General features: G+C 43.4%; 2 protein-coding genes across 2 annotated transcripts; both read right to left on the reverse strand.

The window, feature by feature from the left end:
• Positions 1 to 270: 270 nt before the first annotated feature.
• TLR2 (toll like receptor 2) lies at positions 271 to 8196 on the reverse strand. The gene is made up of 2 exons (XM_018071543.1): positions 8149 to 8196; positions 271 to 2804 (listed from the first exon to the last, which is right to left on the reverse strand). Exon 2 carries the CDS (start codon positions 2794 to 2796, stop codon positions 445 to 447), a length of 2352 nt encoding a protein of 783 aa, XP_017927032.1. The 5' UTR covers positions 2797 to 2804; positions 8149 to 8196; the 3' UTR covers positions 271 to 444.
• On the reverse strand, positions 7800 to 12207 carry LOC103766146 (toll-like receptor 2 type-1). Its single transcript, XM_018071536.2, has 3 exons — positions 12118 to 12207; positions 11898 to 12024; positions 7800 to 10560 (listed from the first exon to the last, which is right to left on the reverse strand). The coding sequence occupies exons 2-3, from the start codon at positions 11930 to 11932 to the stop codon at positions 8175 to 8177; spliced, it is 2421 nt and encodes an 806-aa protein (XP_017927025.1). The 5' UTR covers positions 11933 to 12024; positions 12118 to 12207; the 3' UTR covers positions 7800 to 8174.
• Between the last annotated feature and the right edge of the window lie 11241 nt (positions 12208 to 23448).

Consider the following 23448-nt stretch of genomic DNA (forward strand, 5'->3'; position numbering starts at 1 on the left):
GCTGAGCCTGAAGTCACAGGGCAAGACATTATAGTATGGGACATCCCTTTGGTCACCTGGGATCAGCTGTCCCAGCTGCATCCCCTCCCAAATTATGATGCACCCCCATCCTACTTGCTGGCAAGACGGAGTGAGAAACAGAAAAGACTTTGATTCTGCGCAAGCACTGTTGAGCAATAACTAAAATGCCCCTGTGCTACGAAGGCTGTTTTGGTGACAAATACAAACCACAGCACCAAAGAAGGAACTATGAAGAAAATTAACTCTATTCCAGCCCAAACCAGTAAAACAATTCAGAACCATGGCTACAAAAACAAAATAATCTCACAGCAAGTGTTAGAATTTGCAGTAGCTCAGCTCTCTGTTCTTGAGATGCAGATAATTGACGGGACAAAAGGGCAAGGGAAGAAATTCCGGAGTATATTTACAATATATTCAATCTGTCTAGGATTTTAGAGCTATTTTCAAATTAAACCAAAACATCTGCTGCTGCTCTTCTTCAAGAGGCCACTCCAGGTAGGTCTTTGTGTTCATGATCTTCCGCAGCTTGCAGAACCTCTTGGGAATGGTTTTGCTCTGGATGGGCTCCAGGAGGACAAGAATCACCGCATCGTTGTTCTCATCAAAGAGGCGGAAATGTGAGAAGTCCAGCTCGTATTTGCACCACTCGCTCTGCACAAAGTGCTCAGACAGCACAAAGAGCGTTTTGTGGCTCTTCTCAATGGAGTCAATGATGTTGTCCACTATCCACTTCCCAGGCACAAAGTCCCGCTTATGGAGGCAGAGGCGAAAGGGAGGGCAGGCCTGCTCCAGCTCCCGCACCATTATGTTTTCCACCCAGTCGGAGTCGTTCTCACTGTAGGAGACAAAAGCGTCATAGCAGATGTCCTTTGGCGGGGCTTGCTTGGGCTTCCGCTTGGCTTGGAGCCACGCCCAGGTCATCCTCAGGTACCAGACCGCGTGGTACTTGTAGCCAACAGCTACAAGGATGAGGATGACCAGGAACACCAGGATGCAGATCGATGACACCACGAGGGACCTGTGGCACTCCATCAGGGACAGGTGTACAGCTCCAACCTGGGCCCCTCTCACCGCCAGCGGAGAGTCGCAGACGTACTTGTCTGGCCACCCCACCAGCACCTGGGATATCCCAGCCTGGTGGTGGATGAAGGAGAGGAATTCACAGGAGCAGATGAAGTTGTTGTCGCTGGCATCCAGCAGCTCCATTCTCTTGAAGGACTCAAACTCTTCCTTGGAGAAACTGTTGAGCTTGTTTCTCCTGACTGACATGACCACTAAGTTTGGAATGGGTGCAGCACCAGGCAGGGTCTTCAGCTGGTTTTTTGTGAGGTACAGCTCTTTCAGAAATGGGAGCTGCAGTCCAAACTCCTTCAGGTTGTTAGCACTAACATCCAAAACTTCCAGCGTTGGGGGAATGCAGGCCGTTACTTCAGGAATTTGTGTGCTGGAGAGGTTTAAATATTTCAGGGTTTTTGGCCATTCGCATGCATCTGGAATCTCACCAAAATTATTTTGGCTAATGTCTAAAACAATTAGGTTTCTTAGATGAGACAAACTTCTACCTGTCATTTCTAAGTCACCCAGTGAATTCTGACTTAAATTTAGAGTTTGTAGTAATGGCCAACCACCCTGACAGGCTGAATGCTCTAAACTCTGGTCTCCAAGCAAATTAGCACTAAGGTCAAGGTACTCTAATGACCGAAGATGTTGGGAAATTCTGCATGGGACCAAAAATACTTTGGTGTTTCGAACTGTGACTCTGGTAAAAAGAAACAGTAGATCTTGCACAGTCCGAAGATCTGTAAACAAGTAAAATTCTTCTATAGATAATTTCTGTATTGTGAGAACTCTAATGGTCTGTGATTGGTTTGCTTGAATCTGCATTTCCCATTGTCCAGTTCCCAAGAGTCTGCAGTCTATTAGCTCCACCTCCACTAATTTAGGCATGTCTTCTAAAATGCTGACTATCTCAGGCACAGTAGCATCTGTTAATAAGGTCTGTTTAAAAGAAATTTTCTTTGCAAAAGAAGAAGTCATGACTCTCAATAGTTGCATTTCAGCAGAGGTACTGAATGCTATTCTTCTCACTTCTAGCCAAGTCACAGAATGCAGAAGGTCCCTAACAATTTCTGAGAATATATTAATATTTCTTAGGTTTACAACCATGTGATTTATCTTCTTAATCAATTTCAAACTTCCCTGCTCATACTGACTGAGATTACCACCATCAATCCACAACTTGTTGAGAAGCTCAATGCCCTCAAAGTTCCCTTGCCTTATCACAGAGAACCGTGGGTTGCCCAGGCGGAGAGAGCTCAGGTTCCTCAGACCAGAAAAGGGAGAGCTTTCTCCCAGGTCTCTGTAGAAATTGCCTTGAAGGTGGAGGTGCTGGAGTGAGAAAAGGTGCCCAAACCACACAGGGGACAAGTGAGCCAAGCTGTTATTTGATAAGTCCAAGAGCTCCAGTTTTGCCAGGGACTGAAACGAGTCTTCATCTATGGAGCTGATTTTGTTGGCTTGCAGCAGCAGGGCTCTCAGGTTCACAGCCTGCTGCAGGTCCTGGGATCGGATGTCCTTTATCCTGTTGTGGGCCAGGTTTAACATTGTGATTTTGGCAGTGAGCCCTGGGGGAATGAAGTCCAAGCCCACGGAAGAGCAGTTGCAAAGCTGAGCATCACTGCATGAAGGACAAGCCTGCTTCAGCGCTTGCTGTTCAGAGAGGTTTGCAGCTAAGAGCATGTAGATGGCCCACACTTGCCAGCTGTGTTTAGTCATTATTTCACCTAAAATAAAAAATATAGTCAGAGCAAATATAAGATGGATTTGAACAAGGTACATTTTGGTTATATCTAAAAATATAACTTTCACTGTTCTGTCAAAACACTGTAAATATATTTGTTTTTAACACAATTCAGAGATGAAATGGATCCATTAAAAAAGACATACTATTCACAAATATTTCAAAATTATTAGTTAAAAGCTATGTATATTGATTTTGTCCTTTGATTTCCCCCTGTGATTTCTAAATTTGGCATGAAGACTATCAAGTCAATTAACAGCTCCACGAATTTTTTGCAGATTCAGCTAAACATCTGTATCAGCACAACTACTCTCATCCTCTTCCTCTTTAGTACAGAGTCTTCATACCTCTCTGCTCTGTCCCACCTCAGGTCTGTTTTTTCTGAGTCTGTGAATATTATTTTGTGTATTCATTTTTACTACAGGGAGTCTCCTGTGTGTTTTTCAAATCCTGGTTACATCAAGAAGAGTCAGCATCTTACAGTACATAGCATCATTCACATTTGATATCATGTCTAATGTCAATTCTGACAACGAGGAGAAGAGGAATGCCTTTGTTTCAGTCCATTCCTCATTTTATCTGCCTTTCTCTACCTGCGGATGTGCTAGGAGCAGGGAAAAAAATACTCGCCTGGATAACTGCATAGGCCATCTTTATCATGTTGCCATCAGTCCAGTACTTGCTAATAAAACCTGAGCTTGTAAAACTGACCATTGTTGCCTACTGACTCTTAGCTCTTCCTTTTACTGCCACATCCTTCTTCTCTGCCAATGCCTTTTCCTCTTTTGGACATCTGTGGCAGAGAGAAGATCAGGCCAAGCCACAAGGAAGAGCTGGGGCCTTTGGAGCCTCCTTCAGATCAGATCAGCTGTCTGAACTAGATAGCTTTTTCCAGCCCCACAGACTATTCCTGATCTTCTGGACTGAAATGATTCAAGAAAAGGTACACAGATGTGGATCCTGTGTCACTTCACTTTCCTCTCACAGTTGTGCCTTTTATAGTACTGATTTGGCATGGCTTTTTTTTGTTACAGAACTTGCTGCAATATCCACCCTGTCCTTACTCCCAACAAGGTGACTTTAGCTCTTCTATCCTTCTGAGGAGTTGGAAAAACAATTTTTGAAGCCTGAGAGAGCTCTTTTCCCTTTAAAACCCTTATTACATATTGAATTATAACCTTTTTTGACAAGGATCAAAGAACATTTTTAAAATATAACTTTCCCCTGTGTGTCACAACCCCCCCTACCTCAGTAGGTATCTTACCAAAGTTGAAAAGAATGAACCAACCCCAAAGAGGCCAATGAACAGGTTCACAAAATCATGAGCTACGTATTGGGTTAATCAGGTTAGACTGGCTCACTGAGAACTACTTTCTCCATTTGTCATCCCACTGAGACTGTGCAGAAGATCTCCTGTACTTTGATTTAATATTCTGATTTGTTTTACAGTAGCTGACCCACACATACAAGTTCATACAGATAAGTCCTGCCCTTCCAGTTGCATTATTTTTAGCCATAGTTGCTTAAGACTATTCAAAAGTAGCAGAGTTGACTGAGATGGTTTGAGCATATGGGGAGGGGAGGAAAAGTTGTGGATAATTTTTTCAATCATTCCATCTCTTCTCACCTGGAGGACTATAAATATTTTGAGCTCTTCTGTTATTTGCCTTTTATCTCTGTCTCTCTCTGATATAGAGCTTTGAATCTTGAAGGACACAGTTGTCTTCCATCTTTAGATGCCCACAGCTGAGCTAGTCATCCACCATGTCATCCAAAGTCAACGGAGAGAAATAACGTCTTTTAGGGGCAATTCTTATCACGTCTTAGACACCCAGATTAAAATGTGATGAGTCTAAGAGAATTGGCCCCATTGACTTAAAATGGAGTACCATAGTTTAGATACCTAGATAATTTTCCTTGTGAATCCCACATAGAGAATTGTAATCTGTAGTTACTCATCTGCTGTCCATCTGAGGCTCTTTTAGAGGGCTTTTATCGGTCTCACAAGTCTAACTGGATAACACAGTGCTGTAGGCTACAGGAGCAAAGCTACAGGTAACATGAGTTTCATCAGTAACAAATTCAAGTGGTATATTTATTGTTGCCATCAAAATGCTTACTGTTAGAAAAAGAAACAAACAGCTGACCTGATCAATCAAAAGCTATCTATAAATAGGTTATTTATAGGTGGTAAATTGCAGCACAGAAGGAAACTGGGAAGGTACTGCACAGGAAATACCAGCTGAGCCTAATGGCTCTTCACCTCACCAGCCTGAAAGTTCAGGATGCTTTTCCTTATTGTCACTTCTGTGAGCTTCTTTTCCAGTTTTTTGCTCATCTGTTATCTGAGCAGACACTCAGAAAAATCCCATTCCCACCCTCATTCAGTTTTCAGCCAGTCTCTTTCCCTTCCCATTCATCTCTAATGATTCTGCTTAAGACCCTGACTTACAGGATCAATTCAGGCATTTCCACACCCACTCAGACATACAGTTCTATATCATTGCCCTAACAAGGAATCACTTTTTCCCCTTGTGCTGGTAACTAAAAAGCCACAGAGAAATTAAAATGCAACTAAAAATACAGAAACTTGCACAGATGCCATTATACCATAAGATGCTGTGATGAACCAGACATTCAAAACATTTCTGGGTTATGGAGAAAGGGTCCAAGCCATTAGACATGCTCAGGACTGTCTTTGCTGGGCCATGTCAGTAGACATATTTGAGGAAATACGTGCATATTCTTAAACAAAACCATGACTGACAACAGAATGAGGTTCTATAAATGCTATCAAATGCAAAAGGTTAATGTAAGTGCAAATAATGCACAAATTGATTCTAGCTTGGGGAGCACTATCCAGGTAAATGTGGTAAATTTGAGCAGTGCTATGGACTCTGCAGTGGGATAGTCACCAGTTGGTGAAGGAGTCAAACTACAAGCAGACTGGGGAAAGTTGCTGCTCTCCACGTGGTTGTGTGTGGGTTACATGTGTGCATACACACATCCACACACATCCACGGAAATGCCTCTTCTTGTTTCCTACACAGAGAATGTGCAACAGGTCCGAGTTAGGTGAGGAGGTAGCTGAAGTCCTGAGGCCATTGTTCAATGAGCTCTTTCCTGGTTGAATTCCTGAAACCAAGGCAGCCCATCTTCGCACCCAGCTTTCCTTGGGCAGCTGGTATCAATACACAAGTGGGACAACATACAAACAGGACAAAGTACAAACAAGGCACCCTCCCACAAGGAAATTGAGCAGAAATGACACAGTCTGACCCAATTTGTCTTTTTCATTTGCTACTCTCCTCTCTCCCCTTTCCCAAAGGACACTGCTCCCATCAGCATGTCCCAGCTCTCCTGGCAAGTCGTCTTTGTTGCCTGCCTGCCATGCATAGCTGCCAGCTGCCTGTGACTGCACCTCCCTGCTCCACTTCTGCTGGCGACAGAAATCCCTCCCGACCCCACACTCGTTCTCAGCAGCTCTGAGCACCGTCAAACCCCCATGCAGAGATAGCCTCTTCCCAGTGCTCTCTCCTTGCTTCTTGCTCTGGCATTGCAGCTCCACTGTCTTTCCCTGCATCTCCAGCTTTCACCTACCTGAAAATTCACCTCTCTGCTGAAAAGATCCCCAGAGATGCCAGCTCCAGCTCTGGTGCCTGCATGCCAGTTAACCCATGTTGTGTTTCATCTCTCTCTTGTTGATCATTCTTTACCCAGCTTCCTCTTATGCTGCTGTTTCATTTCCACTTCACCTTTAAACCTTGATAATGTGAGCAGGGGAATTCCCACCTAGGTGATCTGATTGGCATAAAAGCAGGAACACTATCACTCCTTTTAAAATGTGCCAACCCAAAAAAGCCTGGGTCTATAGTACGAGTGTACCATATGAAAACTAAGGCTTCTCCTACATCTCTCTGACTCTCTCTTTGTAATGACCGGTAAGACTTATTTCCCTTCTTACCTCTACGTACACAGTATCCTAATATGTTTAATCAATACTCATTGTTTGCTCTCAGATGATTCACTCACCACCTACCTGGAGTTCAGCCTTGATTAGCTACTGAGCTATTTTTCTTCAAGACAGTGAGCAAAAAACCCCTTTGTAGCAGATTTTAAGCTGCCCCTAGAGACAATATTATAACAGGAAAGTAGAACTGAAAGTGGTGCTTGCAGGCTACACCCACAGAAACTACCACCTCATGTGTAGATATATGTACAGATACACACAGGAGTGTGAATATATACACATGTATAAGCACATACACATATACATGCATATGAACAAGTATACTAACAGACATGTCTGTATAAGCAAATTTTGCTATTTTTCAAATACTCGCTCAGCCCGTCTGCCAATGCTTTGGTTTATCACCACAAAATAATTGCATATCCAAAGTTTAACCAAAATTCATCTAGACTCTCCTGTACTTAAACTACAGCAATACAAGCAAAGGGGAACATGGAAGTGCCAAGGTAGAGAAACCACACCTAACTTAATCCCCTCAGAGACAATTTCAGGTTCCCATAAGAACGTCTAAAACACAAGAAATCCAGGCACTCAGAGTGTGACCAGCTATCTTAATATAAACATTTGTATCTACCTGCTTGTCTGGACTCCCTCTGTAATTGGTGAAGAGCAATACAGTAGATCTAGGAGATGTCTCATACTGAAGTAGAGAGAGGAACTACCTCTTGTCAGTGTGATTTTCTTCAACCTCTAGAAAGGAAGTTAAGTAGAGCAGTAAGGGGTTCATGGCCTAGTGATTACATAAATGTGCTCTGCGAAGTAGAAGAGCAAAACCAAGAAACGAGACAGTCTGCAACACCATCTAGCCCACACATTAGAAACACAGGCTCATATTCCACAAATAGAAGGCTTCAGCTATCTCTGGGGGTAGGTAGAAGGGAAAATGGTGGTGACTGCAAAGGGACAAACAAGCATTCACAGGAAGGGATGGACACAGGAGAGTATTGATTGAAGTCCTTGGCGTTTAATTTAAATTGTAAATTGCAGTGGCATTGTTAGAGACGAGTTGGGAATAGTGGTAAGAGCAGAAAAAAGTACAGAAATATCCTACACTCCGCTAAATGTATTCAGAAAAGTATATATAGTCCAATATAGCTTCCAAATGTTATAGTTATTGGCAGAGATTTTGAAAGACCAGAGAATCAGATTACTGGAAAGCAAAAAGTGGTCCTTTTTCAGTGAGTAACATGACAATTATTTCTGCACACAACAAAGCCAGCTGTATTTTGAGAGAAAAATAAGAAAAAAAAATTCTTAGCAAGAAGAAACACTGACATAGAGCCTTTTGCAGACATACGTTGAAATGGGAGCTGCTGAGTTCTTCTACGACTTCAAGGCTCTTTTCAGGTTTGCCCAAAACATCTGCTGCTGCTCTTCTTCAAGAGGCCACTCCAGGTAGGTTTTTGTGTTCATGATCTTCCGCAGCTTGCAGAACCTCTTGGGAATGGTTTTGCTCTGGATGGGCTCCAGGAGGACAAGAATCACCGCATCGTTGTTCTCATCAAAGAGGCGGAAATGTGAGAAGTCCAGCTCGTATTTGCACCACTCGCTCTGCACAAAGTGCTCGGACAGCACAAAGAGCGTTTTGTGGCTCTTCTCAATGGAGTCAATGATGTTGTCCACTATCCACTTCCCAGGCACAAAGTCCCGCTTATGGAGGCAGAGGCGAAAGGGAGGGCAGGCCTGCTCCAGCTCCCGCACCATTATGTTTTCCACCCAGTCGGAGTCGTTCTCACTGTAGGAGACAAAAGCGTCATAGCAGATGTCCTTTGGCGGGGCTCGCTTGGGCTTCCGCTTGGCTTGGAGCCACGCCCAGGTCATCCTCAGGTACCAGACCGCGTGGTACTTGTAGCCAACAGCTACAAGGATGAGGATGACCAGGAACACCAGGATGCAGATCGATGACACCATGAGGGACCTGTGGCACTCCATCAGGGACAGGTGTACAGCTCCAACCTGGGCCCCTCTCACCGCCAGCGGAGAGTCGCAGACGTACTTGTCTGGCCACCCCACCAGCACTTGGGATATCCCAGCCTGGTGGTGGATGAAGGAGAGGAATTCACAGGAGCAGATGAAGTTGTTGTCACTGGCATCCAGCAGCTCCATTCTCTTGAAGGACTCAAACTCTTCCTTGGAGAAACTGTTGAGCTTGTTTCTCCTGACTGACATGACCACTAAGTTTGGAATGGGTGCAGCACCAGGCAGGGTCTTCAGCTGGTTTTTTGTGAGGTACAGCTCTTTCAGAAATGGGAGCTGCAGTCCAAACTCCTTCAGATTGTTAGCACTAACATCCAAAACCTCCAGCGTTGGGGGAATGCAGGTCGTTACTTCAGGAATTTGAGTGCTGGAGAGGTTTAAATATTTCAGGGTTTTTGGCCATTCGCATGCATCTGGAATCTCACCAAAATTATTTTGGCTAATGTCAAGATTATTCAGTTTGGGTAGACGAGATACATATTTTGCAGTCCATTTCAGAGATTTTAGAGAGTTTTGACTTAGATTTAGAGTTTGCAGTGAAGGCCAGGCATCTTTACAGATTGTCTCATCTAAACGATTATTTACAAGCAAATTATCATTAAAGTCTAGATACGTAAGTGATGAAAAATGTCTTGCAAGCTTGCATGGTACCATGAAAACTTTAGAGCTTGCAACAGTGAGTCTTTTCAGTTTGTTTACTTGTGACTCCATACCTTCTAGGTCAACAAACAGATGAAAACTCTGAATCATTATATTTATTATTGATATTGTTTCAACAAAACTTTGCCCACTGCTTGCAATTTCTTTAGTGTTCCATACACCCCTCCCATCAAGCGCACAATCTATTGCCTCTAACTCTCGTAAAGAGGTGATTTCCTTCAATAATACCAATAATCGGCTAATAGACTGGTCTGTGAAGAAAGCATCTTTACACGTAAGTTTTTGCATCCTAAAAGGACGTGTAGAGTTCTGCACCAAGCTTTTTATTTCAACTGCTAATTTGATTTCTCTCACTTCTAGCCAAGTCACAGAGTGCAGAAGGTCCCTAACAATTTCTGAGAATACATCACTATTTCTTAGGTTTATGACCATGTGATTTATCTTCTTAATCAATTTCAAACTTCCCTGCTCATACTGACTGAGATTACCACCATCAATCCACAACTTGTTGAGAAGCTCAATGCCCTCAAAGTTCCCTTGCCTTATCACAGAGAACCGTGGGTTGCCCAGGCGGAGAGAGCTCAGGTTCCTCAGACCAGAAAAGGGAGAGCTTTCTCCCAGGTCTCTGTAGAAATTGCCTTGAAGGTGGAGGTGCTGGAGTGAGAAAAGGTGCCCAAACCACACAGGGGACAAGTGAGCCAAGCTGTTATTTGATAAGTCCAAGAGCTCCAGTTTTGCCAGGGACTGAAACGAGTCTTCATCTATGGAGCTGATTTTGTTGGCTTGCAGCAGCAGGGCTCTCAGGTTCACAGCCTGCTGCAGGTCCTGGGATCGGATGTGCTTTATCCTGTTGTGGGCCAGGTTTAACATTGTGATTTTGGCGGTGAGCCCTGGGGGAATGAAGTCCAAGCCCATGGAAGAGCAGTTGCAAAGCTGAGCATCACTGCATGAAGGACAAGCCTGCTTCAGCGCTTGCTGTTCAGAGAGGTTTGCAGCTAAGAGCATGTAGATGGCCCACACTTGCCAGCTGTGTGTAGTTCCTGATTTGTTTTTTTTTTGTTTGGACATTTTGCTGTAGGAAACAGAAAGGAGAGAAAGTAATGTCAAATTTTAGTGTTGAACAGTAACAGAAAACTATTGAAATCCTGTGCAACTTTATTAGTAACCTCAGATCAATTAAGAGTGGCTGGAAAGCTGTCCAACAGAAAAGGATCCAGAGATGCTGGTTGACAGCCATCTGAACATGAGCCAGCAGTGTGCCCAGGTGAACAAGAAGGCAAATGGCATCCTGGCCTGTATCAGAAATAGTGTGGCCAGCAGGACCAAGGCAATGATTGTTCCCCTATACTCAGCACCGGTGAAGCTGCATCTTGAATCCTGTTAAGCCCCTCACTTCAAGAAAGACATTGAGGTACTGGAGCATTTCCAGAGAAGGGCAATGAGGCTGCTAAAAGTAAGTTTTTTGAGGACCAGCTGAGGGAACTGGGGCTGTTTAGCCTGGAGAACAGGAGGCTCAGAGGGGACCTTATTACTCTCTGCAACTACCTGAAAGGAGGCAGTAGTCAGGTGGGGGGTCTCTCTCTTCTTCCAGGTAATAAGTCACAGGACAAGAGGAAATGACCTCAAGTTGCACCAGGGGAAGTGACAATTGGATAATCTAATTGGATATTAGAAAATATTTCTTCACAGAAAGTGTGGAGCACTGGCACAGGGAAGTGGTGGAGTCATCGTCCCAGAGGTATTTTAAAGACATGTAGACGTGGTGTTTACAAACATGGTTTACTGGTGGACTTGGCAGTGTTTGCTTAATGGTTGGACTCAATGATCTTAAGGGTCTTTTTAAATCAAAGTGATTCTGTGATTCTATGGTTCCAAATGCTCACAGTCTTTACAGCGTCAACCTGCCCATTTTGAATGGCTACCTGGCAGGCAGAAGCCTGAAGACAGCATGTTCCCCTTTCCAGCCCTTTGACTGGGCTATGGCTTCCAACACCACAAAGTTTCCTGGAAGGGATCTGGGTGTTCCCGGCACAGAGTCTCACCAGCCTCAGTGCTTCTAAAAGCAGAGCTGCATAGACTACTGCCACACCCTTTTGTACACTGTGCAAGCAATTTACATTCTTTGCTGGAAAGGCAGAACAAGCTGATATGGAATGAAACAAGTCTATCACTCTTTTCTGTAAAACAACACCATTAATGGATGGGAATTGGATGTCACCGTCACCCTATAAACACTGGATGTAATTAGAAAAAGACTGATTTTAAAGTAAAGAAAGGCTGTGTTTCATGCCAAAGGGACCAAAGAACAGGTCACCATTGTGACGCTCACAAATTTTAACTGTAAACAGCTCCAGGACTACAGACCAACACTATCCAGAAGCCCTGAATAAGCAGAGGTTAAGTACTTACCTTGTGTACCGTGTGCTGTACTTTATTCTCCTCATATGCTGATCATGCACTCTGGCATCTGAATGGTCACCTCATCCCTGTAAACGCAAAGGTGGAAATGTTCGGCAGGTCAGATGAGGCAACAGTCCTGAAGCGACAAAATATTTCAGCCTGTTCTCAAACAAAACTTTATGTTCACAGTTTCCCAGCGTCCTTTAACTATTCAGTCAGTGAAGCATACCAGTTTGCACGGCTTCTCTTTAGAGGAGGCTCCTCTAAGGAAATCAGGGCTTCTGAAGAGTTCAGGATTGCCTGGCATGCCCTTGAAGGTGTGCCCTTCAAACTCCCATTTCAACCAATTCTATTGCTGCGGCTGACTGGGGACACAAAAATGAGCACAGGCTGTGGTTGCTTTCTCTTCTTCGCAAGATGAAATTCAGCTTTGCAAGCTGAAATTCAGTGTCAGTCTCTCTCCTTTTGTCAGTCAACTCCTATTGCTGGAAAGGCTGATTCAATCATTTTGCACAAGTCATTCTTTCATAATCACTTCCTCCAGTACTAAGGGCAGAAATAGTTCCTAGGCAGAACTGCATACTCTCCATATCTCTAGTTTCAATACTTGTTGTTTGGTAGGCACTGGGACGTTGCTTACTGTGCTGGGCAACAGAACATCTCAGCATAACAAAGTTATTATTGTGTAAGTTCTGTAAAATATTATCAATATATAGAGTGACACATATATTATAGTGCTATAAGTGTTGGAGTCAAAATGTTTAGCCAGGGAGAGTACTAGAGAAACACTGAGCATATTTAATTTCCTAAGACACTGCAGTCATATGTTGTCAACAAATAGAAAATGTGTAAGAATGGGAATGATATTCTGTCTGAAACACAAGATACAATTTGAAGAAAGCATCCCTCTGCAAACATTAAAAGCAATTTTGAGAGAGGAGGTTTGAACAGAAACATTGAATTGGTAAAATAGCCAAGCATGCTGTTTACATAAAGGGGGAGGGATTCTTCCTACCAGCTCTGAAAGGGAAATCAATTAAATTCAAACACCAAACATTCCTACTGCCGTTTCCACTTTGTTTCCTGTGTCAGAAATTGTCACAGTCTGCTGCCCTCTTGCACCAAGAAGTACCTGCCTGAGAGCAGACAGACAGACAGACTGATTCCTGCCATATGTCAGAGGGCCCACAGCAGCACCTCTGTGCTCAACAGCCCATGGAGAGCCCAAGTGTGCCTAGCAACCTTCAGTCCTGCACTGACATAAGCATTGCACATTAGGTTATGAACTCGTTGCTTTTCAAAAAAAAAAGAGGATAGCTGATAAGCATAACAACATTGTAAAACAGAGGCAAAGCAGCTATGAGGCACAGCCAAGAAGGGAAATGGTCGTTACGTAAAGGGATGTCATCAACTTCCCCAAAGCCACCTCTTCCCTCTAGCACCTCTCAGCTGAAATGGTTCTTGTTCTTCAACAGGGAAGACTTTCAGTTTTCACCGTGTTAATTCAGGGTTCAATTAGACTATATATTTTTGTCATCAAAATTGCAACTCCTTAATAAAGTTAAATAATTTTAGTTCAATTTGTGAAGAGCTTTGGAGAAGGAGACCATCAATGAGGCCATGTACATCACTGAATGTGAAATGGGCACTCTCTTCTATTTGTTACAGCTTCGTCATCACACATTCGGGGAGACTTGAGGTAACTGCCTGTTTTTTCAGAAGTAACAACTTTCTCCTAACATCCAGGCTTAGCCAGCTCTCATCATGGCTGTACCCTAGGCTAGGTTTCTCTCAGAAAGAGAAGATGGATGTGACCATGTCACAACTCACAAACCAAGCAGTTAATTTCATGAAGCTGCTTAAAAAGCCAAGAAATTTGCGTGGGCCTTCTGCTTGTTTCCCTTAGTAGGAAAAAAAGTCTAAAAGCAGCACAACTTCTGTCTCTGTCTCTCTCTCTCTCTCTCTCTCTCTCATTCCAGGTCAATTTATCAGGATTTATCATGTTATTCATAGTCAGGAGGGTCCGAGGATGCTCAAGGTGGCCAGAAATGCCCTCCACAAAGCTGCCCCCCACAAAGAGGCAAGGTACAAATCACCTGCCTCCCAGAACATCAGTTTCCACATTGAACTGCAGCATGACTCAAAAAAACTTCTTTTGAAATCAAAGAGTCCGAAGTAAGAGAAAGCTGTTGTCTTTTAAGGTAAGAATACCCTTCATCTGCTTTTTCTCCAGAATAACTGCATGTTCAGCATTGAACAAAGTTGTACCTTGTGGGTGCTTTCTCTCCTCCACCAAGTTTAAGCTATGATTAACCTTCCTCTTTTAGTGTTTTAAAAAAAAAATCACATGCCTTTTACTTAATGCCTACATTACTTTTTCCCAACAGAAGTGCACAGATCTGCAACAAGCCTGAGCTTTTGTAACTGCACGTTTTCCAAGCAGAGACACCACACAAGCCTTTGCCATCAGGTAGATAGGGCTAAGATAGAGATGTGGTCGTCATTTTTGAATCTTTCTCTAAATGTTTCTATTTATCCAACAGCAGAAAAAGCAGCAGATGTTTCTCTCAGCCAGCTCTTCCCTCATCCCCAGCTACAAACTGTTCAGCATCCCTGCTTCCCACTGCTCAGTGACAGGTCCCTGCGTTGGCTCTGCTGGCAGAGGGACAGGCTCTTGTCACAACCCTTCTCCATCAGCAAACTGCTGCTTTGCCACAACCCTTTTCCACTAGTAAACTGCTGCTGTGAGAGAGGGCAGCAACCAGTGAGGAAGGGCTATATTAAATGAGTGTTGACCAAAATAAATATAGAAACAAATATATATATATTTGTCTGTGTGTGTGTATATATGGGACCAAACCACATAGGGATGGACTTGTTGATCAAAAACCACAAACCAAGTGGCAACACTAGTCCTCAGTCAGTCTACCATCAGAGTTAGAAGGATTATTTCACTGTTATATCCCCACTGCCTCCTCTTTATGCATATGTTTTTTTACTCAGGAAGCATGACTTTACGACGGGACTCCAGCTGCTAGATTTCTGCAGCCCTCTCCCCTCTGCCAGCTAGAGGTACAGACTGCTCCATCTTCTGCAGTACGTGGGCATCTTGTACCCTTTAAGAATCACCTCCCCAGTCTCACATGAGAGGATCCTGCAGCCTGTCCTTTCTCTTCCTCTATTTCCTCCTCAGTGCCAGTATCCACACTCAGAGCTGCTTGTTGCTTTTCTGCTGAGGAAGAACAAGTGAGCAGTGCAGAAGGGCCCCAACTCAGGCAACACCCCACCTCAAAGAGAAAGCAGAAGCAGTAGAAAAGGGAAGCAGTGCACTAATCCATTGACCAGTCTGTGATATGAGCAGAGGTGCATTCCAGATCTTTGTGAGCAGCACAAAACTGATTCCTGATACTTACCCCTTGTAACCAGGATGTGTCAGCGTGTCAGCTTGGCTGCAGCAGTGCCAGGCAGACTGAACCTGGGGTTCTTTTACCCTAATCCTCACCAGAAATGGATGCCAAGGAAAAGCCAAAAGTCAAAACTGTGACTCCAGTCTTTGGAGCAGGAGGTATAATATCCATGTAATTGAAAGCAGAATGGCTTGGCGTCCTTTCACAGTCCTGGAAGCAGAGCCTTGACATGCACTGGTGGTGCCTGTGCTTTAATATGACTTACAGGGCTTCGGGTATTCCTTTTCAAACTAAAATAAAAAGGAACATGATAATGAAAAATAAACTATTTTAGCTTTGTCATATTCCATATCAGGCCTACCCTGCCAGCTGCTCAGTCTCCTGGTTATATCTTCAGACTGAAAGTTTAAATTCAAAGGAGCTGATTTCATTTGTTTTTCTTCTGGGCAATCCTTTCTTCTAGGCAATGCAGTTGTAGCAGAGCAAGATAATTCTGTGTAACTGGTTAGTCATTCAACAGCCAACCTACAGGACTGCCTCTGCCAAGGAAACAGTTGTTGATTTATTTTTATCATATCCTTTTTATCATATCCAGCCAGAAAAACATGACACTGATTTTCTGCCTTAACCAAAGTGCAGCTAGCAGGGAAGTTTGCAGGTTAAGACATCAAAGCTTATTCTAATAATATGGAAAGTTTCATTTGTCTAGAATAGTTGTCCCAGCATGACTCAACAAGAGAAAATACGTCATTTCTGCCAAAGTATTCCTGATGATTTCTTGACTCTCAAGAAAACTGCATCAACAGAAAGCAGCCTACATGCAAGGCAAAGCTGGATGATGCAGTTTCTTTCTTACTTTGCAGATTAGGTGGAGTGAAAAAATTTATTTCTGACAGGAACATTATGATTTTACATTAATACACAGTAAATACATATTTTCCATTACTACAAAGTAAAAAAACCCCAAGTATTGACCCCTATTCTGAAGACCACTATGACAAACACACAAAATCCCGTTATCATCACTGCACAGATTTGTTACTCCAAAATGAGAACTCTGAGACAATTCACACAGAACAGGCCCCCACAACTATTGCAGTTCACTCCCCCAGCTCTCATGGGGCTGGACGCCAGTCAAACATGTCCATGAGTAGCTCAGCCACACACAGACGCTGGACACACACTGGGATCAATGGCACCAGTGTCTGTCATGGGGCTCCCTGGCATGCTGCAGAGTGTAAGGTAAGATACAAAGCCAATGCCAACAACTGACTATCTTCCTCAGGGCATATGTTGGAGAGGTCTGTCTGGAAATGTATCTGGTTGAGTAAAACTTCCTCTGAGCACCACCCAGAGCTTCCTGCATCCCTTTGGAAGGGATCCAGCTCCCAGAGAAGATACAGGGATGGGAACCACATGTGGAGGCAGGTACCCAAGACCCACGCTGCTCAGAGCAGCCTTGACCTCAGCTTTTCTTACAGACCACTTTGGCTGCACCAGCCCTTATACTTCCCATATTCACAGTCCTGGATTTCCACAGGCACTCCAGAGAAAGCCTAATCAAGCCGTGGGACTCAGAAACCTGAAACATACATGTTACAGTACTGGGATGTCAGAGGGCAACCCAAATCTACCTGGGCAGACAGGCACCCAGCTTGCTGCCGCTGGGGATTCATCCCCTAAAAACAGGCATAATCTGGAAATCATATTTTCTTCTAAAATATTTTCTGCAATTTTCATGCTGTTAATTGGTTCAACATTATCAATGCACAAAGCTAGTTCTTAAGATTTTTTTTTAGAGATTTTCAGGAAATACCTCTATGTAGCTTTCCCAAGTACCACTCACAGAGTATTTTAAAGGATTTTTTTTTCTTTGTGCTACATCTATCTCACTCTTTTGTGTTGATTAGTTTGCTTTGCTGTATCCCAGACTATACAACAGCCCATCTGTTATGGGCTGCCCAGAGAAGTAAACCACATTTCCAGTTTTTAAAAAAAAAAAAAAAAAAAGAGGTGCCATTCCTATTTCCAAACAAAGATTTTGCAGGTTTCTGGGCAGAGCCGCAGAAAACACTATGGCTCTGGGCTGCCTGCAGGCACCAAACCTGCCTATGCTGAGACAGCGCTGTCCCCCCAGTGCATCCCTGGCCATCGGGGCTGCTGTAGGTACCCCAGGGCTGGAGTCCTCAAGTACTTTACAAGGCACAGGCTACAGGGGGAGGGGGTCATGAAGAGAGAGGAATGGATTGTCTTACGCTCGGTGTTTGGACAACTTCCGCTTCATTTCAGCTCACCAGGAGAGAAAATACCCTGTCATGGCCCACCGGGTGCAAGCCATCACTGGCAGGCCATTGTGAGGAAATCAGGGTTTAGCATCCTGGCACTGGAATTTCCCATCAGGAGGAAAAAAGTTTCACTCAGCTCCAAGTAAAAGCTCCTTCAAAGGAGGCTGGGCAAAGGGACATGCATGTGTCATTTCAGTGCATTTCAGGGTGGGAAAGGTTCAACAAATCTTGTCTGGCCTCATTCAGAGGAATGCATGGATACGTTTCTTGCTTATGCCTATCTAGTGCTAATATGCTGGGAAAAATGCTTTCATTTTCCAGTGTTTTTGGTGTTGTGGGTTTTTTTCTTTTCTTTTTTTTTTTTTTTTAAGGGAAGGGAAACATTGCTGGGAATGGGACCAAGTCATTGCAGAAATAGCTAGAGTTTGTTTCCTGTGCAGAGGTGGAAAACACTTTGCTGGGATGCAGAGATATATATTTAACTGCTTGTTATATAAAAAAAAAATTGTGTTTAACAGTTGGGCAAGAATCTGAGCAGGAAATGAAGCAGATCATTATCATGTACCATTAAAATATCAAGATTTTGTATTCATTCCAGAAAAGACAATCTCAGGATGTATTTTGCACAGGTAGTTTAGGCTTTGCATTCAGCTACTGCCTCCCTCTGTATCTGATGTCATGAAATATTTCAGACATGATAATGGATTTCAGAAAAAGAAAACAAGTAAATTTTAAATCTTTTTTTTCCAGTTATTCAAGATCTCAGAAGGTCTTTCTTCAGTGTAGGTACTCTTCTGGATTTATAGCCTATCAAGGCCCCATATTTTTTTTAAAAAGGAAAAAAATCTAATGCACTATTTCCTAGATTTTTTCCACTGGAAAAATTACGTTTTGTGAGTTTCCTGCAGAGATTATTTCTATTGTCTTCTTTTGCAATTGTATAATTTTTTAAACAAACTTTGACTATAACAGAGTTGTAAACACCCATGAAAACATAATTTTTACTAAAAATGAAAAGCTTAAGTATAAAAAGATGTCAGTAAGTATTTGAAAAGCGCATGTGGTCCCTGGTAGGCCACTAAACCATCTTCAAATAATAAGATATTTCCAATATCTGACCATTCTCTAACTTTCTGAATTTGAACATGATTGGAAACAGACATTCCAAGCTGATTTACAAGCACACACTCAGCTATTTTAATCATTCCTCCTAAATTATCCTCAGATTGCATTCCTTGCTCTTCTGTAGGTTTTCTTGAGTATAACAGTACCAGCTTAGTAATGACAGATTCAGAAAAGGCCATGTAATTTGTGCCTGGGCTGCAAGACGGCTTTTTGTCTTTAGCACAGTACCTACAGAAAGAAACACACCATACCAGGGGATCAACCTCAAAACCAAGGTGTTTTCTACTATTTTCAACTCTGAGTTTAATTCCTCTCTAACATCCCAAGTGAGTTACCTGGATGTGCCACGAAGAGCATGGCTGTGCTGCAGCAATGCAGGTATGGCCGGGATGGCCAGGAGATGGCTGTGGCAAACCCCATCACAGCTGAGCATGCTGTCCCACGCTGACCCACAGGGGTGGATTCAGACAACAGCTGTGATGGGAAATGCTTTGCTTTGCTTTCTTCAGGTTTTGTTTCAACCCAGCGGTTTCTGGCTGGTCATGGTGTACGATTGAGGAAAGAGACCACAGGCTGGGCAGCAAGGCACGGACTTGAGAGGGAACAGTCCTTTTCTAGAAATCTCCCATTACTTCAACAGTGATGGGCCAGAAACACTGCTGATGTTGTAAGCCTTTTAGCAGGACTTAGGAACTCCAGCAGAGACTAAACCCCTGGTGCAATAGATAATTACAAGTGCAGGGCAACAGAAAAACCAAAAAAATCCTGCTCTTCACTTGAGACCAAGCAAGAAACTTACATGAAGATTCAAACAGAGGGTTGTAGTAATACTAAAAAGACTTTTGTAGATCTCTAATAAGTGTAGGATGCATGCTTTCAAGTAATTTGCTCTGCAGTTCATAGCTTTTGGACAGAAAAGTTGTCAAAGGAAGAGGAATCAAAGAAAATATAAGTAAAAAAACAGTAAAAATAACCAACTTCCATCTCCATAGCTGCAACTACAGGACAAGAATAAGTTGGTTCAGAGATAACCATAGGGTAATAGAATTTGTCTACCTTACATCTGCTCTACTATGAGAAAGAGCAACAGATTAGATGCATCCTCTTACCTTTGATCAGTTCAGGCCATATTCCTTCAACACTTAACACCATGAAGTTTGCACCTGTGAACACAAGAAGATCTTTGTTTCTTTGGGTCTTATTATCCAGTGTTTAAGAACTTTTACCCAACAGACTGGCCACCTGGTTTGTTTTCATCTTATAACTTACACAAGTGTCAGCATAAATATTCTTTTCTATTTATAGAAATTATGTTACGTTTGCACTTCTTTCATGTGCTATTTTTATGACATCATTTGACATTAATTTCCTGTATGTTCCATGATTAATAGTTTCAACAAATTTCCATTAAAATCAGCCTTCAGAGTACTTTATTTCTCTGTGTTTGAATCCTTGAACTCTTTGTTCCCAGCTAACATCCAGCACCAAAAGCCCAAGCAAAGCATACTGAGATGCATAATCCGCTGTTGAGAGGAATCTTTCTTGGTCATCTCTCCGGTGTCTCCATGCTTCCATCTGATGGTGTCCTCTCTGATATTTGCAAAGCCTTCCAGCTGAATAGAGTCTTTCGAGAGTCACTAACAAAAATGCAATGAGTAATGGGAGAAGGGATGGATGAAGTGAAGGCTGGCCGGACTCTCCTCCCCTACTGTTCAGAGGTCTAAACTTTTCTGTAAAATAAGTATTTCTCACATTTGTCATGATGAAACACAGCCTGTGAATGAGTTTGGCTTGTTCTCTGTTTCTGCAGGTGGAGAAATCCTGTATCCAGGCTGGGCAGCCCTTTCCTTTTCAGGGGGGAACTCAGCAAGGAGCCGACAAGCTGGTTTGCTGGACAAGAAACCTGTGAGCTCATAACTTCTCACCAAGTAACAGGACAACATTGATACCAGTAACTCAGTCTGGGTGAGTCAGGTCTGCAACTGGATTAAGGAGCCAGGGAACATTTCCATCTGTTTTGGCTCCTTGCGTCTAAACAGCCTGCCGTCCATGAAGGCATCGCTTTGTGCTCTGCTCTGCTTTTTACTCCTTGTAGGAAGGCCCCCAGCCCCATGGTCCCCCCCATCCCCCAGGAACGCCACCAGTCATAAAATAATCCTTCTCCAATTGCTCTCCCTAACTGCTGGCACAACGACTACACACACTGCCAAAGTTAACAAGCAGGCACATTAATCCCTCCTCTTGTTAGAGAGTCTTTCCAGACCTGCCTCAGCTTTCTGCTGGTGGCTGCCTATAGAGGCATGTTTGTCCCAAGGTGATTCCTTATAAGCCTACCTGCAGGAGAACACCAAATGAGCACCTAATCCGAAAGGACTGAAGCACTCGGAGGCAAGGGATCAACTGTGCCGTGCGGCTGGCTCTTTCATTTGCAATTTTTCATTCCTGTGGTTTACTTTGGCTGCTCGTCTTTGGTAAATATTGTTCAACACTGAAACCAGGAAATACCCAAAATAAATAAAGAAATGGGCAATGACTATTAGATCTTCCTTTGTCTTCCGAAGGACAGCGTTAGTCAGATCAGATTCTTGCCATCTAAAGAAGAGTAAAACCTCCCTGGGAACCTGTCAGAAGTGAAGGACACCTCCAGCAGGGAAGGCAGGGATGGGGAAGTTGCTGGCCTGGTGCAACCAATGGTTGCACAATCCTTTGGAATTCGAAGGTGGAGCAAAAGGCCTAGCCCAGCTGCCCTGAAGGCATGGGGAAATGAGAGGCTCACTACCATGCCTCAGAGCTGTCTCTGTCCTGTTTTGTCCTTAAAGTCTTGCACTTCCCACTCCAGAGTTCAGTCAGAGGTTTTCCTTCCCCTCCCACACTTGCTTTTCCCTATAACTTCTGGTGTGCAAGAAAACAACTTTGTAGATAAAGCTGTGCCTTTAGTGGTGTATTTACTCTGCAATTAGATGAACCCTTAGTGCATTTTAAAGGGGAAATCAGATAGCCAAAGCTTCAGGGTCATCTGTCTGCAGCAGGGTTTGCACCCTCCTTGTTCTATTTCCTCTCCTCCAGAGCAGAAAGTCAGAAAATGGGGCAGATGAGAGGCAACAAGATCACCTAGATCCCCATCCTCACCAGTGGGAAAGCAGCTGAGAGCTCGATCCCTACAGTCACATGCATCTAATCTGCTCTGCACATTCGGTGGGCGGCACAATGAGTCTGCTCCTCCGTACAGAGACACTGGCTTTGCCTGGCTCCAGAGAGCCGTAACCTTCTGTCCAAGAGGGCTGTGACAGAGGGAAATCGCCAAGACAAGCTGTTGCCATTGCTCCTTTTCCTACAATAAGCAGGACACATACAGAATTTTGAGGCAGATACACCATGACTGCTCCATTTTCATAGCAGAGGGGATTTTTTTTTTTAACCCAAGGGCTTCCTAAATCTCTGTAAATGCTCCTACAGCTGAGATAGAAACCAAAATGAGATGCTGCTTCTGGACAAGCTTTCTGCAGGAGCCAGGTGATTAGGAAATGGATTAAGCTGTGTAGAAAAGGTGGGCAGAGAAGATATGAACAAGAGTTTAACCACAGGACACTGTCAGAGATAGTTGGTATCAGCTGTGCTGAGACATCCTGAGCATACTCAGAAGCAGACATAGAGGTCCAACAGGAATTGTGGTATCCAAACCCTAGGGCATCCAGATATCAGTGTCAGTTGTATACAGAACACCCAAAAATTAAATGCTAAACACTCACATGTCTGAAGGGGCAGCAGGATCCCAAATTTTGCCCAAGTCTCTGTCTTGGTTGTGACTGCATAGGACTGTGTTGTCTAATTCTTCTTAAAGCACATTATGAATGCCACTGCTGTTGCTGATGTCGCTGATGTCTACCATACCATACATCTACCTACAAAAAGAAAGCTGACATTCTTTCCTTCTCTCTTTGTTGTGGGAGATACATTAAGGTCTAATGGGTAAGATGAAATTCAAGGAAAATATCCCTGCCACAGATTTTTTGCACAATTTTTGGTAGTGACATTGTCATTCAGCTTCATACACAGGGCTCCTAGAAACTCAGCTCTAGCCTGTTTTGGTGGGGAATGCAGAGGAAGGGTATCATTACTGGATCCAGAGATTTCCTAACTGTGCTTACATTTCCCTCTCCACTGCCAAAAATATGCTTTTCAATAAAGTTAAGTAAAAGGTTAGACTTCCTAAAAACAACCATTCACGTAACACACAAACCAGGAAACAAAATAGAAGCCCATATCCTGGGAAGCCAAGTTTCAGTAAGATAAAAGGGGCCAAGAGTCATGGCACACACAGCAGCATTCCCCTCCATTAGCATTGGATTTGACTTACAGAGCAGAGCAGCAAGGCAGTGAAGAGATACAGACTGTAAACCAGTGTTTAGTGCTTGTGGAAAGCAGAAGCAGCTGTTGTGCAGGCAAACTCAGCAAAGTCAGCAACTTGCATAGGAGTAAGCCTTAACTCAACTGTAACTCTAAAACAGTGTGGACTTTGAAAGGTTTATTCCAGTTTGTGAGAATAAATTGTACAACTGGAAAACAGTTTTCGGAATAAATTGTACTACTGAGGCTAGTTTTTGGAGTGTGCACTAGCTGGCACACAACATTTCCACCTGCTGCTAGGCAGCATTGTGGTTCCCGTGGGCTCAGTCATCTCAGACATCATAAATACAACCTGTCTGAGAGACCACATTGTAGCGCAGAGCCCACTTGTGCAAA

The sequence above is a fragment of the Manacus vitellinus genome, unplaced genomic scaffold (assembly GCF_001715985.3).
Source record: "Manacus vitellinus isolate BGI_N305 unplaced genomic scaffold, ASM171598v3 scaffold_0_pilon, whole genome shotgun sequence".
Classification (NCBI taxonomy): Eukaryota; Metazoa; Chordata; class Aves; order Passeriformes; family Pipridae; genus Manacus; species Manacus vitellinus.

What these genes read in the sequence shown, in the direction of transcription:
- TLR2 (XM_018071543.1), bottom strand. Translation starts at nt 2,796, where the DNA reads ATGACTAAACACAGCTGGCAAGTGTGGGCCATCTACATGCTCTTAGCT.
- LOC103766146 (XM_018071536.2), bottom strand. Translation starts at nt 11,932, where the DNA reads ATGAGGAGAATAAAGTACAGCACACGGTACACAAG. An exon ending in TACAGCACACGGTACACAAG is followed by an intron (nt 10,561 to 11,897) that starts GTAAGTACTTAA and finishes TGTTTCCTACAG; the next exon opens with CAAAATGTCCAAACAAAAAA.